Source organism: Erythrolamprus reginae, chromosome 1 (genome assembly GCF_031021105.1).
Source record: "Erythrolamprus reginae isolate rEryReg1 chromosome 1, rEryReg1.hap1, whole genome shotgun sequence".
Lineage (NCBI taxonomy): Eukaryota > Metazoa > Chordata > Lepidosauria > Squamata > Dipsadidae > Erythrolamprus > Erythrolamprus reginae.
The window spans coordinates 334,164,753-334,178,229 of record NC_091950.1 but is presented as its reverse complement, the minus strand read 5'-3'; the positions used below and the strand labels follow the sequence as shown (position 1 = coordinate 334,178,229).

The following is a 13,477-nucleotide window of genomic DNA, read 5'->3' as shown; positions in this document are numbered from 1 at the left end:
TGCATGCGGTGCTGGAAAGTCAGCTTCTGTGCATGCGCAGAAGAAAAAAAATATTTGAAAAATATTCATTTTTTTAAAAAAAAAATAGAAGTTGACGCCCACAGTTTGGCACCCACCAATCCGATTGGTGACATTGCCAGTGAGTCACTACCAGTTCAGGTGAACTGGTCCATACTGGGAGGAACCCACCTCTGCTCCAAACTTTCTATGATAGGATTTCCTTAGATCAGTGTTTCCCAACCTTGGCAACTTGAATATATTTGGACTTCAACTCCCAGAATTCCCCAGCTAGCGAATGCTGGCTGGGGAATTCTGGGAGTTGAAGTCCAGATATCTTCAAGTTGCCATGGTTGGGAAACACTGCCTTAGATTACCTAATTTGTAGTGGTTGGTTTGGGATAAGGAAAAATGATGAGATCAAATGACTCAAGACCACAAAACACAGAGAGAGAAAAAAATGCAGGCAATTTTGGAATTAAGACTTCCAGTATTTGCTATAACCTATTATTTAAAGTTTCATGAAGCCACGATACATTCATTCAGATCCATATCCTTTTTGTTTTGGACAATTTGCATTCAATGATGATTCCCATGTGGGGATGTGGGAAGCTCTCCATTCATATTACAGGGTAGGCATTATATGAAGTAGGTCCCCAGATTTCCTATGTGCCAACCAATGCAGCAATGACAGACAGTATCATATTGTTCAATTTCTCCCTCATGCCCTTTCCATGTACCATGTAGAGCTAGACAACAAATCATAACTACAATGAATTAAACTCTTGGGTCTTATTCATTTCATTTAAAAAAACAAACAAATGGGTTTTAGGGAATTCCAAAGAGAATTTGACCTCCTTTCAACTGACTGTCTATACTGGGTGTCACCCCCCCTCCAATATTATTCCTATTACTGTGAATCGGGCTCATTTATCTATCCTTGTTGCATGCTATGTATTTCTAATGCAATGACACTAGCTAGCTAGTATTTTTTTCCATGTTAGCATATTATGCATCACTGGCACATACTGGCACATGTAATGTCTTAATCTTCCCTTTTATTAGCAACAGCATTTAGACTTATATGCCGCTTCACAATGTTTTACAAGCCTCTCTAAGCAGTTTACAAGAGAGCCAGCATATCACCCTCAACAGTCTGGGTCCTCATTTTACCCACTTCAGAAGGATGGAAGGCTGAGTCAACCTTGAGCCTGGTGAGATTTTAATTGGTGAACTTCAGCCAGCAGTCAGCAGAAGCAGCTTGCAGTACTGCACTCTAACCACTGTGCCACCATAGTCGTAACCATCTAGAACATAAGAACATAAGAAGAGCCATACTGAATCAGGCCAAAGCCCATCGAGTCCAGCATTCTGTGTCACAAAGTGGACCACCAATTGTACATGGGGATCTTGAGCAGAAAGAGAAGGCAAAACCCTCCCTTTCCCTTGACCCCCAACAAATACACAAGGGAATCCTGCCTGCCTCATCCAACATAGAGGCGGCACATGGACATCTGTTTCAATAACCGCTCATGTATTCATAATCATGTTTATACATTTCATGTATGCACACTCCTGTTTATAATTTTTATTTGTAATCTTATATATGCTTAACAACTAAACATGTCTGTTTAAGGTTCTAGTCCTTCTGCCCAATCATGATAGACTATTCTATTCTTAGCTTAAAAACAGTAGCTTTGATGTGCAAAAAATAAAGATAGGCTATTGTGAATTATTTATAGGATATTCCTTGTTTCTTTATCATTCTAATAAAACACAAGGCAATAACTGTATTAATTTTTTCTTAACATTCCCATAACTAAACCTATCAGAATATCAAATGTTAAGCCCACAACTAAATCAGTCAATTTATCAAATCAGGTGGGAAGTGGCATAGGTAAAGGCCCAGTCATTAGTCATTGCATTCCTGTAGGCTCAAATCTTCGCACAGAAGATCCGTACTCTTACACTCGATGTATCATCCATCCTTGCCATGAGTAGGCAGTTAGGAACAGTTTGGTACAACCCTAAACAAATGTGCTTGAAAATAATTAAACACTGCTGTGTTCAGGGCAAATCTCATAAGGGTATCTTGCAACTTCTCCCTGCAGCCTCTGCAGCCTTGACAGTAAAAACCTCAATGAGAAAAAACACACATTACACAATTTTTGACTGGTCTTGCACAATCTCTCTCCTAGAAAGTCGGCTACCCTTTATTTTTGCTGATCTTAGGGCGTGAGGCTTGGAGCCACATTGCTGAAATCCGAATTTTGATACCCCCCCCCCCCCCACTATAGCCTTGGTAGTACAGTGGTTAGAGTGCAGTACTGCAAGCTATTTCTGCTGATCACCGGCTGCCAGCAGGTTGGCAGATCAAATCTCAGTAGGCTCAAGGTTGACTCAGCCTTCCATTGCTCCAAGGTCGGTAAAATGAGGATCCAGATTGCTGGGATAAATATGCTTACTCTCTGTATACCGCTTATCGAGAGCTATAAAGCACTGTGAAGCGGTATATAAGTCTAAGTGCTATTGCTATAATCCAATGGCCCCGCTTCGCTCTCCATATATTTTGGAAGGGCATTTTGGAAACTTTATTTATTTGTTTTGTCAAGTACGTATTGGTGGTATACAAAGATATAACAATATTTATATACATGCAATATATAAATCATCAATACCAAATTACTATTGTACACTGTTTTATTGTCGCTGTTAGCCGCCCCGAGTCTCTGGAGAGGGGCGGCATACAAATCCAATCAATCAATCAATCAATCAATCAATCAATCAATAAATAAATACTGCTCAAAAAAATAAAGGGAATACTCAAATAACACATCCTAGATCCGGAGGAATGGAATACAGGTAGTCCCCGGGTTACGTCGTCCCTGATGTACGACTTTTTGTCGTTACGACGACCCGGGGACAGCTTCGAAGTCACCGCTGCCGCCTCCGTTTGGGCGAAGGGATCTCCGCGGTGGGTGGCCTCGGAGGCTACAGCAACGCAGCGCTGAGAAGGACCAGCTTCAAGGGACCAACAGTCGGTCCTTCTTGGCGCTGCGTTGCTGTAGCCTCCGAGGCTGCCCACCATGGAGATCCCCTCACCTGAACGGAGGTGGTGGCAGCGGCAGCCTCAGAGGCTGCAGCAACACAGCGCTGAGATTGGCTGTTGGTTCCTTGAAGAAGCTGCCGCCGTTGCGTAAGTCGGAATATTCATGTAAATCGGAATACTGTATTCCAATTTACACCAAACTCGGCTTACCACAGGCCGGGGAAATGGATCCCCGTCGTAAGTCAGGGACTACCTGAATTCTGATTGAATACTGTGTTCTCATTGAATGTACACTTTGTTCTCATTGAATGTGCACAGCATGTGAAATTGATTGTCAATCAGTGTTACTTCCTAAGTGGTCAGTTTGATTTCACCGAAGTTTGATTTACTTGGAGTTATATTGTGTTGTTTAAGTGTTCCCTTTAATTTTTTTTGAGTAGTGTATATACTACAACTGGGAAGATGGGTTCCCCGAGTCTCTTAACCGTTCGTGGGTAGTTAACGCAGCAGCCGAAGCCCTGGAAAGAGGGGGAATCTACAGCAGCGCCTAACTGCCGGGCAAGGAATCAGGCTGGGCGACTACTCCCAGCGTCCGCAGCCGCCTCAGCCTCTGGCGGCCGAGCGAGCCCAGGAGGGACCCCAGGAGGCCTTAGCGCGCGGGAAGCCCGGGCGACGTTCCTCGCCCCGCCCCCGCCCCCGGGAGGCGGGGCGGCGCGGCTCGCGATTGGCCAGGGGGTGGGCGCTCGCCCTCTGCCCCCTGACCCTGCGCGGCGGCGGCAGCGGCGGCGGGCGGCGGTGATAGAGGCAGCAGGCTGCCGCCCGTTTCCTGCTGGCCTGGCGGCGGCTGGTGCCACTGCTCAGCGTTGGGCGGGCGGGAGAATAATGCGGCGCAGGTCTCGGCTGCTGCTCTGCTTCGCTTTCCTCTGGGTGCTGGGGATCGCCTACTACATGTACTCCGGGGGAAGCGCCGCGCTGGCCGGAGGCGGCAGGAAGGTAAGAGGGTGCGGGGAGAAAAAAAGAAGGGGAGCGGAGCCGCGCGGCTTTACCCACCCGGGCGCCGTCTGGGTGTCTTGGGGCGGGTGGACCGCTTGCCTTGGCTGTGTCCAGTTCTTCTCCAGCCGGCGTTTCCTACTGAGCCTCTCCGGGAGGCTCCAAACTCCGCTCTTCGGCGTGGGGTGTCTTATGCTCATGGGTGGGTGTGCGTGTCCGTGCTCACCCAGACGAGTGTGCGAGTGAGTGGGTGGACGGGGGAAAGAAAAGGGCTTCCTCTCCGGCTCGCCCGCCGCCTCCTCTCCCCTTTCCCGGCCGCTTCCCCCAAATTGAGAAGTGCCGCCTGCCTGCCTATTTCGCTTCCAGTCTCTTCCCTCCGCCGACCCTGGTTCTTGTGGGCTGGAGGGGGCGGGGAGAGGACCTGCCGCCCGAGCTAGGCGGTCACCCTTCGGGCGAGGATGAGTAGGAGTCGCGCCCATCATCCTCGGCAACATGGCTGCGGATGATGGGCGTGGACGGTCCAGAGGAGAAGCGGCGGTGGAGGGGGCGTGCGGTGTGTGTGTCTATAGATAGATGGATAGATAGGTAGGTAGATAGATAGATAGATAGATAGATAGATAGATAGATAGATAGATAGATAGATTTAGATATCAGAATATGTGGCGTACATATGTATGTATGTGTATATGTATGTGTGTATGTGTATATGTGGCGGCGAGATGCCCGTTCCTTTCCTGGGGCAAAGCCCAAGGCTTGCAGAGCTTTCTAACGAGGGAAAAGCTTTACTTTTCATCCTTCCGAGAAGATAAAGCCCTCCCCCCATAGATAGATAGATAGATAGATAGATAGATAGATAGATAGATAGATAGATAGATAGATAGATAGATATTCTCTCAATCCATATATTTACATAGCAAATAAATTTAGTAAATAAAGGTAACATATATATAATCAATTTCCAAATGTAACTTTATCATGAGGCATTTGTTTCCTCAGATATGGTAGATACAATTTCAGATAGATAGATGATAGATAGATGATAGATAGATAGATAGATAGATAGATAGATAGATAGATAGATAGATGGCAGGTAGGTAGATAGGTAGATAGAAATGTAATCTTTCTCTCCCCCCTCTATAGATCTCTGTCTGTCTGTCTGTCTATCATCCATCTATCTATCTATCTATCTATCTATCTATCTATCTATCTATCTATCTATCTATCTATCTATATCACACACACACACACTCTATCCCTCTATCCTCGGTGCAGTGCGGGTGTACACGATTCCTTCTACATTACGTTTCCGTTTTGTCCCCCCCTCCTCCCCCGTGTTTGAGAAGTGGAGGTGAGGTGGCTGCTTTTCCTCGCCTTTTATGATGGCTTCGGCAGTGTGTGTGTGTGTGGAGGGGGGTTACTAGTCCCTCTCCCCTCCTCCTGGCTCTCTCTTTCAGAATGGATTGGGGAGGACCCACTTCTCGCCTCCCCTCCCCACCCAGTGCTTTCCCGGGAGGATTTCTTTAAAAAAAAGAAAGAAAGAAAAAGCAGATGGTTCCTTTCTGGACTTCAGTCTGGTTCCTAACTCGTCATTAGCCGGGGCCAGCGTCCAAACCAACTGGAGCGAGCCACGTCGCGTATTGCGGGTGGTAAAAAGGAGCGTGGGAGGGAAGATTATTTGGGTAATGGGGAAATCTGGCAGCCCTCTCTCTGCTCATTGGACTGGAGGCGCTCTTTAATGGAATGCCTTGCTAGTAAGTAAGTCGAGGCAGTTCCCCTTGGAAACCACTTGAATGTGTCATTGGGGCCCTTTTAGAGTCAGCTTTCCTCCCTCTGATTTCCATTTCTCTCACTGATTTAGGTGTCTTTTTGTTTTAAGTGTAATTAACTGGGCAAAAGTAATTCAACTACTGCCATTACACACCATCGAGATCCCACCAGGAAAGATATGCATGAGTTTGGGTTTTTTTTAGCTGTTTTGGTTGTTAATTGCAGGTTTTAAATTGTTTTGCACTGTTTTTATGGGGTTTTATATTGCATTTTATGTATACTGCTGAAAAAAAAAAAAAGGGAACATTCAAAGAACACATCGTAGATCTGAATGAATGAAATATTCTCATTGAATACTTTGTTCTGTACAAAGTTGAATGTGCACAACAGCAGGTGAAATTGATTGTCAATCGGTGTTGCTTCCTAAGTGGACAGTTTGATTTCACAGAAGTTTGATTGGTTGGTTGGTTGATTGATTAGATTTGTATGCCACTCTTCTCCAAGGATTGGGGCAGCTCATATCATATAATATAACAAATACAGTACAATGGCATATATTGTATTGTTCAAGTGTTTTTTTGAGCAGTGTATATTTGGCTGTGAGCTGCCCAGAGTCCTCTGGGAACAGGGTGGCATATAAGTCTAAATAAATAAATAAGCAAGTAAGTAAGGGATGCTTTAATCCATTTCTTTCTCTCCTTCCATTGTTGTCCATTTCCCTACGGTTGACTGGTTTGGTTGGGAGGGAGTTAAAATGGCAAGGCTGGCATTAAGTTGAAGGCTGGGAAACCTAATGTGCTTTTCATTTGCTGAAATGCCCTTGGAATGCCACCTCCTCCTGCTTCCCTCTTCACCTACATTTAAAAAAAAGAAAGAAAAAGAAATAAAAACCCCTGGAGGGAAGAAATCTTACCTTGACATTTCCCAAGAATAAAGAACACTTCCTTCTTTCTGTTACATATTTTCTTCATTAGTTCCTAATGCAGCTCTTTGAAGTAGTACGAATATGTGCTCTTGGAAGTGTCTGCTCATTATATATGGTATAAATGCATGTGGAAACATACATGTATGCAACTACGAAGTATTCTTTTTTTAGTGGGTTTACAATGACAATTCAGTGGATAGGTAAATCATTTGGCAATGTTCCTATTCAGAGGTTACAGTGTTTTCAATTTGATCCTTCAGCTGATTGTGTGAGGAACATTAATAGTTACTTTACTTTATTTGGAGAAACAAGATCTTTAATCCAAATGATGATTCATTGTATGTTTCCAAATTAAACCTTGTTAATTAATCAATTAGCCAATAGTTCATTTCCCTATGACCCCCAAAAACTATTGCAAACATTAGTGTTATGATATAGCAAAGAACACTGTCAGGTATGTTTATATGTTTACCATAAATATAATAGCAAGTCATTTTATGGGTAAAGGAAACGGGGCCGTAATAACAAATACAGTATTCACAAAATTGAATAGCTTAAAACTGAAAGAACTAAAATGGGAAAAAGTCCTAAAGTACAAAAATAACCAATAGTATTGATGGGGGAGATTGACAATTATATATGGATTGGTGGTTTAGGTTTCTATTTTCTTTCAATGAAGCATAATATTTAATCCCAACTTTTAGAATGGTTTAGTAATTCTAAGCATGGGAAGAAGATTGTAAGTGTAATGGCTTTTGAAATTGTTCTAAAAGGCTCATTTAGCATGGAATGCCAAGCCTTGAAAGAAAACATGACACATTGTATCTGTTTTGTGACTAAAAATTATACCGTTAGAACATTTAATATGTTAACAGAATGTATACTATTTAATTAAGATTCTTACAAGATTGAAAGATCAATTTTAATAGATTGTGATTTGAGTTTACAAAGTGTAACAGTAGATGAACTTTCACTGAATTTGTTTTTATGTGCAGAAAGTATTATTGAGTGTACAGTGGTACCTCTACTTAAGAACGCCTCTACTTAAGAACTTTTCTAGATAAGAACTGGGTGTTCAAGATTTTTTTGCCATTTTCTACTTAAGAACCTGAGCCTGGAAAAATTTCCCAGGAAATTTGAGAGCGGCATGAAGGTCCAGCCAGTTTCCTACCATTCCCCCTTTAATCCCAGCCATCTCAAGCTTTTCTGGACTGCCAGAGGAGCCTTTTGGTGATGCTTAAGGAGGCTTTGGCAGTCCAGAGCGAATGAAGCATTTTTCTTTCTCTGGGTGCTTGGAAAGGGAATAAACCTCTACCAGCCCCCAGAGAAAAGAATCACTCCCTTCGCTCTGGGCAGCCGAGGAGTCACCAGAGTGAAGGAAAGGCACCAGCTACAAAAGCGAGCGAGCGAGAGGAGAGGGTAGCCCTTCAGCATGGGAAGGAAGAGGAAGCAGGTAGCAGCAGGCAGTGTATGGGAGGCAGCCTTGTGCCGGGTGTATTGGAGGCGCATGCTCCTCCTTGCCGCCTCAGAGTCCCTCTTTTCTTTTTGAATCTCCTCACTTCACCTTCTTCCTTCAGCAGCGACTCTCCTCCTCTTCTTCCTCCTCCTCCTCCCACCCAAATTCCGAGCTTTTATTTCTTTCCTAATGGGTTTGCACGCATTATTTGCTTTTACATTGATTTCTATGGGAAAAATTGCTTCTGCTTAAGAAAGTTTCTACTTAAGAACCTGGTCATGGAACAAATTAAGTTCTTAAGTAGAGGTACCATTGTACTTTCTGCTAGTTTCAGCCCATTTCTTTTATTGTTGCTCTCTTGAACTGTTCTGCTCTTGCCTCATTTTTGTTAGTTTTAATACTGTGATGTGCCATTAATTTTTTGTTGTTGTTTAAAGGTCAGACTATCCAGGGCATATATTTGAAGGCATATACTTGAAGGCAAGGAGCTTTATACTGCCCAGAATGTGGATGTAGCACATATGTGCAACTCTGTAAACTAGCTTTGCCTTCAACAGTTGCTGCAAAATCCTGGGAAAATATAGTCTTAGTTTAAGGAATTGCAGATACCCTGTTTCCCCGATAGTAAGACACCCCCGATTGTAAGACGTATCGGGGGTTTCAGGGGGGTTGGCTAATATAAGCCGTACCCCGAAAGTAAGACATATGTCTTACTTTCGGGGAAACACGGGGGTATTGCCGCCTCCCTCTCATCTAGCTGCGCGCCGCCTCCTGCCCACGTCTGCACCGTCTCCCTCTCCATACGTCGCCGCGTCTGCCACCTCCCTCTGATCTTAATGAGTGCCGCCTCCTGCCCACTTCCGCGCCACCCCCCCTCCATACATCACCGCGTCTAAATGTTAATTTTATGGTTAAAACAAAAAATTCGACAATTTTTTTCCAATATAAGACATACCCCGAAAGTAAGACATAGTGGGGCTTTTGGGGATAAAAAGAAAGTAAGACACTGTCTTACTTCCGGGGAAACACGGTAGGTATGACAGCTGAATCCACATATATGGTCTTTGAAATACCCCTTTGTCTCCAAAAGCAGATCACAGCATATCCCTATTTAAAGTGTATAGGAATTACAGCAAAAGTGAAGTAGGAACCTACAAGATTATATTACAAACATATGTACAAAATTGAACTGATGGAATATTTATTATATTTAATTGTCCCCGATCTCCAGCAGAACATTTCAAGAGAGCAGGAAAATTTCTGAGCTTGGGTTTCTCCCCCATTTTACTCTCATAATGGCTTCTGAAGTAGATTAGGCTTTGAGATAATGGGTAAACCATTAAGCTTTGTGTATCTTTCTTTGAAGGCTCTGATTCTAGCACCTAACTATTACATTGTACTAATTTTTAGGTAAGTAGGCAGCACTACTTATCTTTATAAAGTCAGGTTTGTTCCTTCATTGCTATTTAGAATTACGTGGGTGTGTGCAAAATATGCACTTCCCTCGTGGTGGGGAAGGTAAGTAGAACCCACCCCTGATCCAGAGCATCTTAATAATCCCAAAAAATTGGTAACAACCTGTTTTGGGAAGATAGCTTGTATTCATGCAGGGAAAACACCTCAAGTTCATTACATTTCTGTATTAATTTGTAGATTATTTCGATATTTCTACAGGTCATCAATTAAAATTATTGGAGAAATATAAATAACACATTTTTGTTCTGTCTGAAGTATTTGCATAAATTTAGATTGTTTTGATCATTGGATACTGGTTTTATATTCAAATAGAAGTAAAGCAATCTAGATTCTTAACATTGTTGCAGAATTTAATAATGATGATGATGATGATGATGTGCCAAAGGATCTCAGCGGACATTTGAAAGCCATTGGAATTGACAAAATCTCCATCTGTCAATTGCAAAAGGCCGCTTTACTGGGATCGGCAAACATAATTCGCTGCTACATCACACAGTCCTAGGTGCTCGGGAAGCGCCCGACTGGTGATGAAATACGAAATCCAGCATAGTGATCTCGTTTGCTGTGTTGTATTGACATAAAGTAATAGTAATAATAATAATAATAATAATAATAATAATAATAATGATAATTTATTAGATTTGTATGCCACCCCTCTCCGAAGACTCGGGGCGGCTCACAACAACAATAATAACAGTGTTACAATGTAAACAAATCTAATATTAAAAAACATCAAAAAAACCCCATCATTTAAAAACCATGCAATTTACCTTCCAAGGCTGGTAAAATGAGGACCCAGATTGTTGGGGGCAATATGCTTACTCTCTGTAAACTGTTAGAGAGAGCTGTAAAGCACTGTGAAGCAGTATATAAGTCTAAACGCTATATGTTAGTGCTAAATGAACAAGCTGAAAAAAATGAATTTTGAGTTAGATTTATAGAAAATGTATGTTGTAGCCCAAAATTTTACAGTTCAAGTTTATTTGGTGGGCTTTTTCCACCAGCTTTCCACTTTGCCAACATGCCTTGTCCAATCCCTGAAAGATGTTGACCAGGTCTCATTAAAAGGGAGATTTAGTATCTTAACTGCAAAAATGCCTTTGCCTCGGTCTGTTGGGAAAAGTAGAATCAGTTGTGCATGTCCTCCTCTATCATTTTAATTCAATTAGGCACAAGAACTTAATGACATCTCTGTTAATTAATTAACACTCTATTCTTCTCCTTTTAACTGATAAGCCAATGATGATCTCTGGGACAGTGACAAAACTTAGTTCATCTGCCGTTGCTATTTGAGGCAAGATTGTATTGTTTTGATATATAAAATAATGCAGACATTATTGTTAGAGATGTGATCTTATTATTTTAATATTCAGATTTTAAGGTGGTATATCTTTCATCCACTCTAGGTAAAACTCTATAAAATATAATAAATATACTGTCTGTAGCAATTTATGGGGCAACTGTAGCTTTTTAAAATTGAGAACAGTACAGTAATCGCACAATTCCATAAGTTTCACAAATAATCCTTATGTTCAGATTGTTGCAGACTGCCTCCTTGAGGTATAAGAAAACAAAAATTTAAACAACAGAATTAAACTCATATTTCTACATTTTCAAAATATACATCATTACTTCAGTTCATTAGGAAGTGCTGCACACACCTATAGGATCATCTCCCAGGTCCATGATGGCGAACCTATGGCACAAGTGCCAAAAGTAGCATGCGGACCCATATCGGTGGGCACGAGCGCTCAGGTCCGACATGCGCCAGTGATTTTCGAGCCTTCTGTGCCCACTGGGAGTTGGGAACAGTCTGTTTTCCAGCCTCTGGAGAGGGTAGGTATTGTGTTCGGGCCTGGGCCAGCTGTTGCCCCCACATATGTGAGAGATGCGTCTCAGAGTGATTGTGAAAGCCTGGTTGACAGCCAGGAAAACGTGGCAGACAGTCCAGAGGATGAGGCAGATGGTTCAGAGGAGTTGGCAGACAGCCCACAGGACCTGGCAGATAGCCCAGGGGATTTAGCAGGCAGCCCGTCAGATAGCCTCTCTTCTTTGGATTCGGATGCTGAACAGATAATTAATATGCGTAGCCGTAGAGCAATGCAACGTAGGGCTCAATTAAGGGATTATCAACGGTGATTATGGTGTCACCTGTGTTTGGGTGTGGTCCACAGAATGAGGGCTGGGTGTGGTTCCCATAATGAGGGCTACAGTTACAAAAGGGAACAGAGGCAGAGGTAAACTGTGGATGTTTATCTGTGTAGTTTGTGTGGCTTTGTGGTTCCTGCTTTGAAGCCTCTGCTCTGTGCCTTTGGATTTCAACTCAGCATTTTCAGGCAAGTGGGAGTTGAAAACTCTGGGACTAGCTGCTGCTCTCGTGCCTCAAGAATTCAGAGAACTCCTGGAACGGTTCTGCTACGTGAATTTTGTATTTGTTTGTGAACACAACAGCAGAGAAGGCCTGTTTTTTGTTCTCCCCAAGTTCCAGAGCCTTTCTGGGAGCCTGGGAATGGTGAAAATGCCCCCCATGGCTACAATGTTGATAAAAAGGACATCATGTTACATCAGTTTGGTTTTAAAGGATGCTTCATCTGAGCCTTCAATTTAGTGAAAAACACTTTCAAAGGCACATAAATATAATACAGTGGTACCTCGAGATACGAGTTTAATTCGTTCCGGACCTGGGCTCTTAAGTCGAGCAGCTCTTATCTCGAACGACTTTTCCCCATAGGAATTAATGTAAATAATTTTAATTGGTTCCAGCCCTCAAAAAACTCACAAAGTTAGTCTAAATTATGCAGAAAGACATGTTTTTAATGAAGAAATGTACATGTACATATAAATGAATAATGAAGTTTCTTTCACTTAACTTGTAAACTTTCTTAAACTTTTAAATTTACATATGTTCAACTTCTCTGCCACCCAATCCTGTAGGACAGAGGTCCCCAACCCTTTTTGCACCAGGGACCGGCTTTAAGCGATCAAGAGAGGAATGGGTGAATGAATGGACGGAGGGTGGGAAGGAAGGAAGGAAAGAGGGAAGGGACAGGAACAGAGGAAGGAAGGAAGGAAACTTATGAAAGGGGAGAGTAAGAGAGGAATGAGTGAAGGGAGGGAGGGAAGAAGGTGGGAAGGAGAAAGAAAAGAAGAAATAGAGGAAGGGAAGGTAAAAGAGAGAAAGAAAAAGAGCAAGAAAGAAAGCTGCAAGCACCCCCCCCCAGCCCCCCAGGCCGGCTGCAACCTTTTAAAACACGCGCGCCGCTTCGCAGCTGTCTCCTGAAGCCGAACGCGGAAGTTAGCGTTTGGCTTCAGGAGACAGCTCCTTGGCGCTTGTATCTCGAATTTGGGCTTGTAAGTAGAACAAAAATATCTCTCCCCTCCCAGCTCTTATCTCGAGTTGCTCTTAAGTAGAGCAGCTCTTATGTCGGGGTTCCACTGTATACAAAAGATTTACCTATAAAACTATTAAACTAATCTAAAGGAGTCTAACCCAATCTAAAGGAGTCTAAGCAATTTCAGATTGTGCAGGGTTATTTCTTAGACCATGACATGTTTTAAGGTATTAGGGAGAAAAAAACTTTAAAAAGGAAGGTGGAACATTTCAACTATTTTTACACATCACTGAAAAACGAATTCCTCATTCAGCAGATTCTTAGTCACCTGTCTAGCAAAACAAAAAACAAAAAAACCCCACCATATAAAAGTGTCACTTAAATAGCTCACTGACATAATTATTCATCTTCAGTCAATTAAGCAGTTTCTGGTAGAAAAACTCCTAATTCCAGCTGAGTGGAAAGCAAGTGAGTGTAATTTTAAA

At 42.6% G+C, this 13,477-nt stretch overlaps 1 protein-coding gene across 1 annotated transcript in view; it reads left to right on the top strand.

Annotated features, from left to right (window-relative positions):
* The first annotated feature begins 3,821 nt into the window (after nt 1-3,821).
* The window catches only part of GALNT2 (polypeptide N-acetylgalactosaminyltransferase 2), a 108,950-nt gene continuing 99,294 nt past the window's right edge, over nt 3,822-13,477 (top strand). Inside the window, exon 1 of the mRNA XM_070733945.1 lies at nt 3,822-4,039. Coding sequence (XP_070590046.1) covers nt 3,929-4,039 — 111 coding nt within the window. The 5' untranslated portion in view covers nt 3,822-3,928. The remainder of the gene's footprint in view (nt 4,040-13,477) is intronic.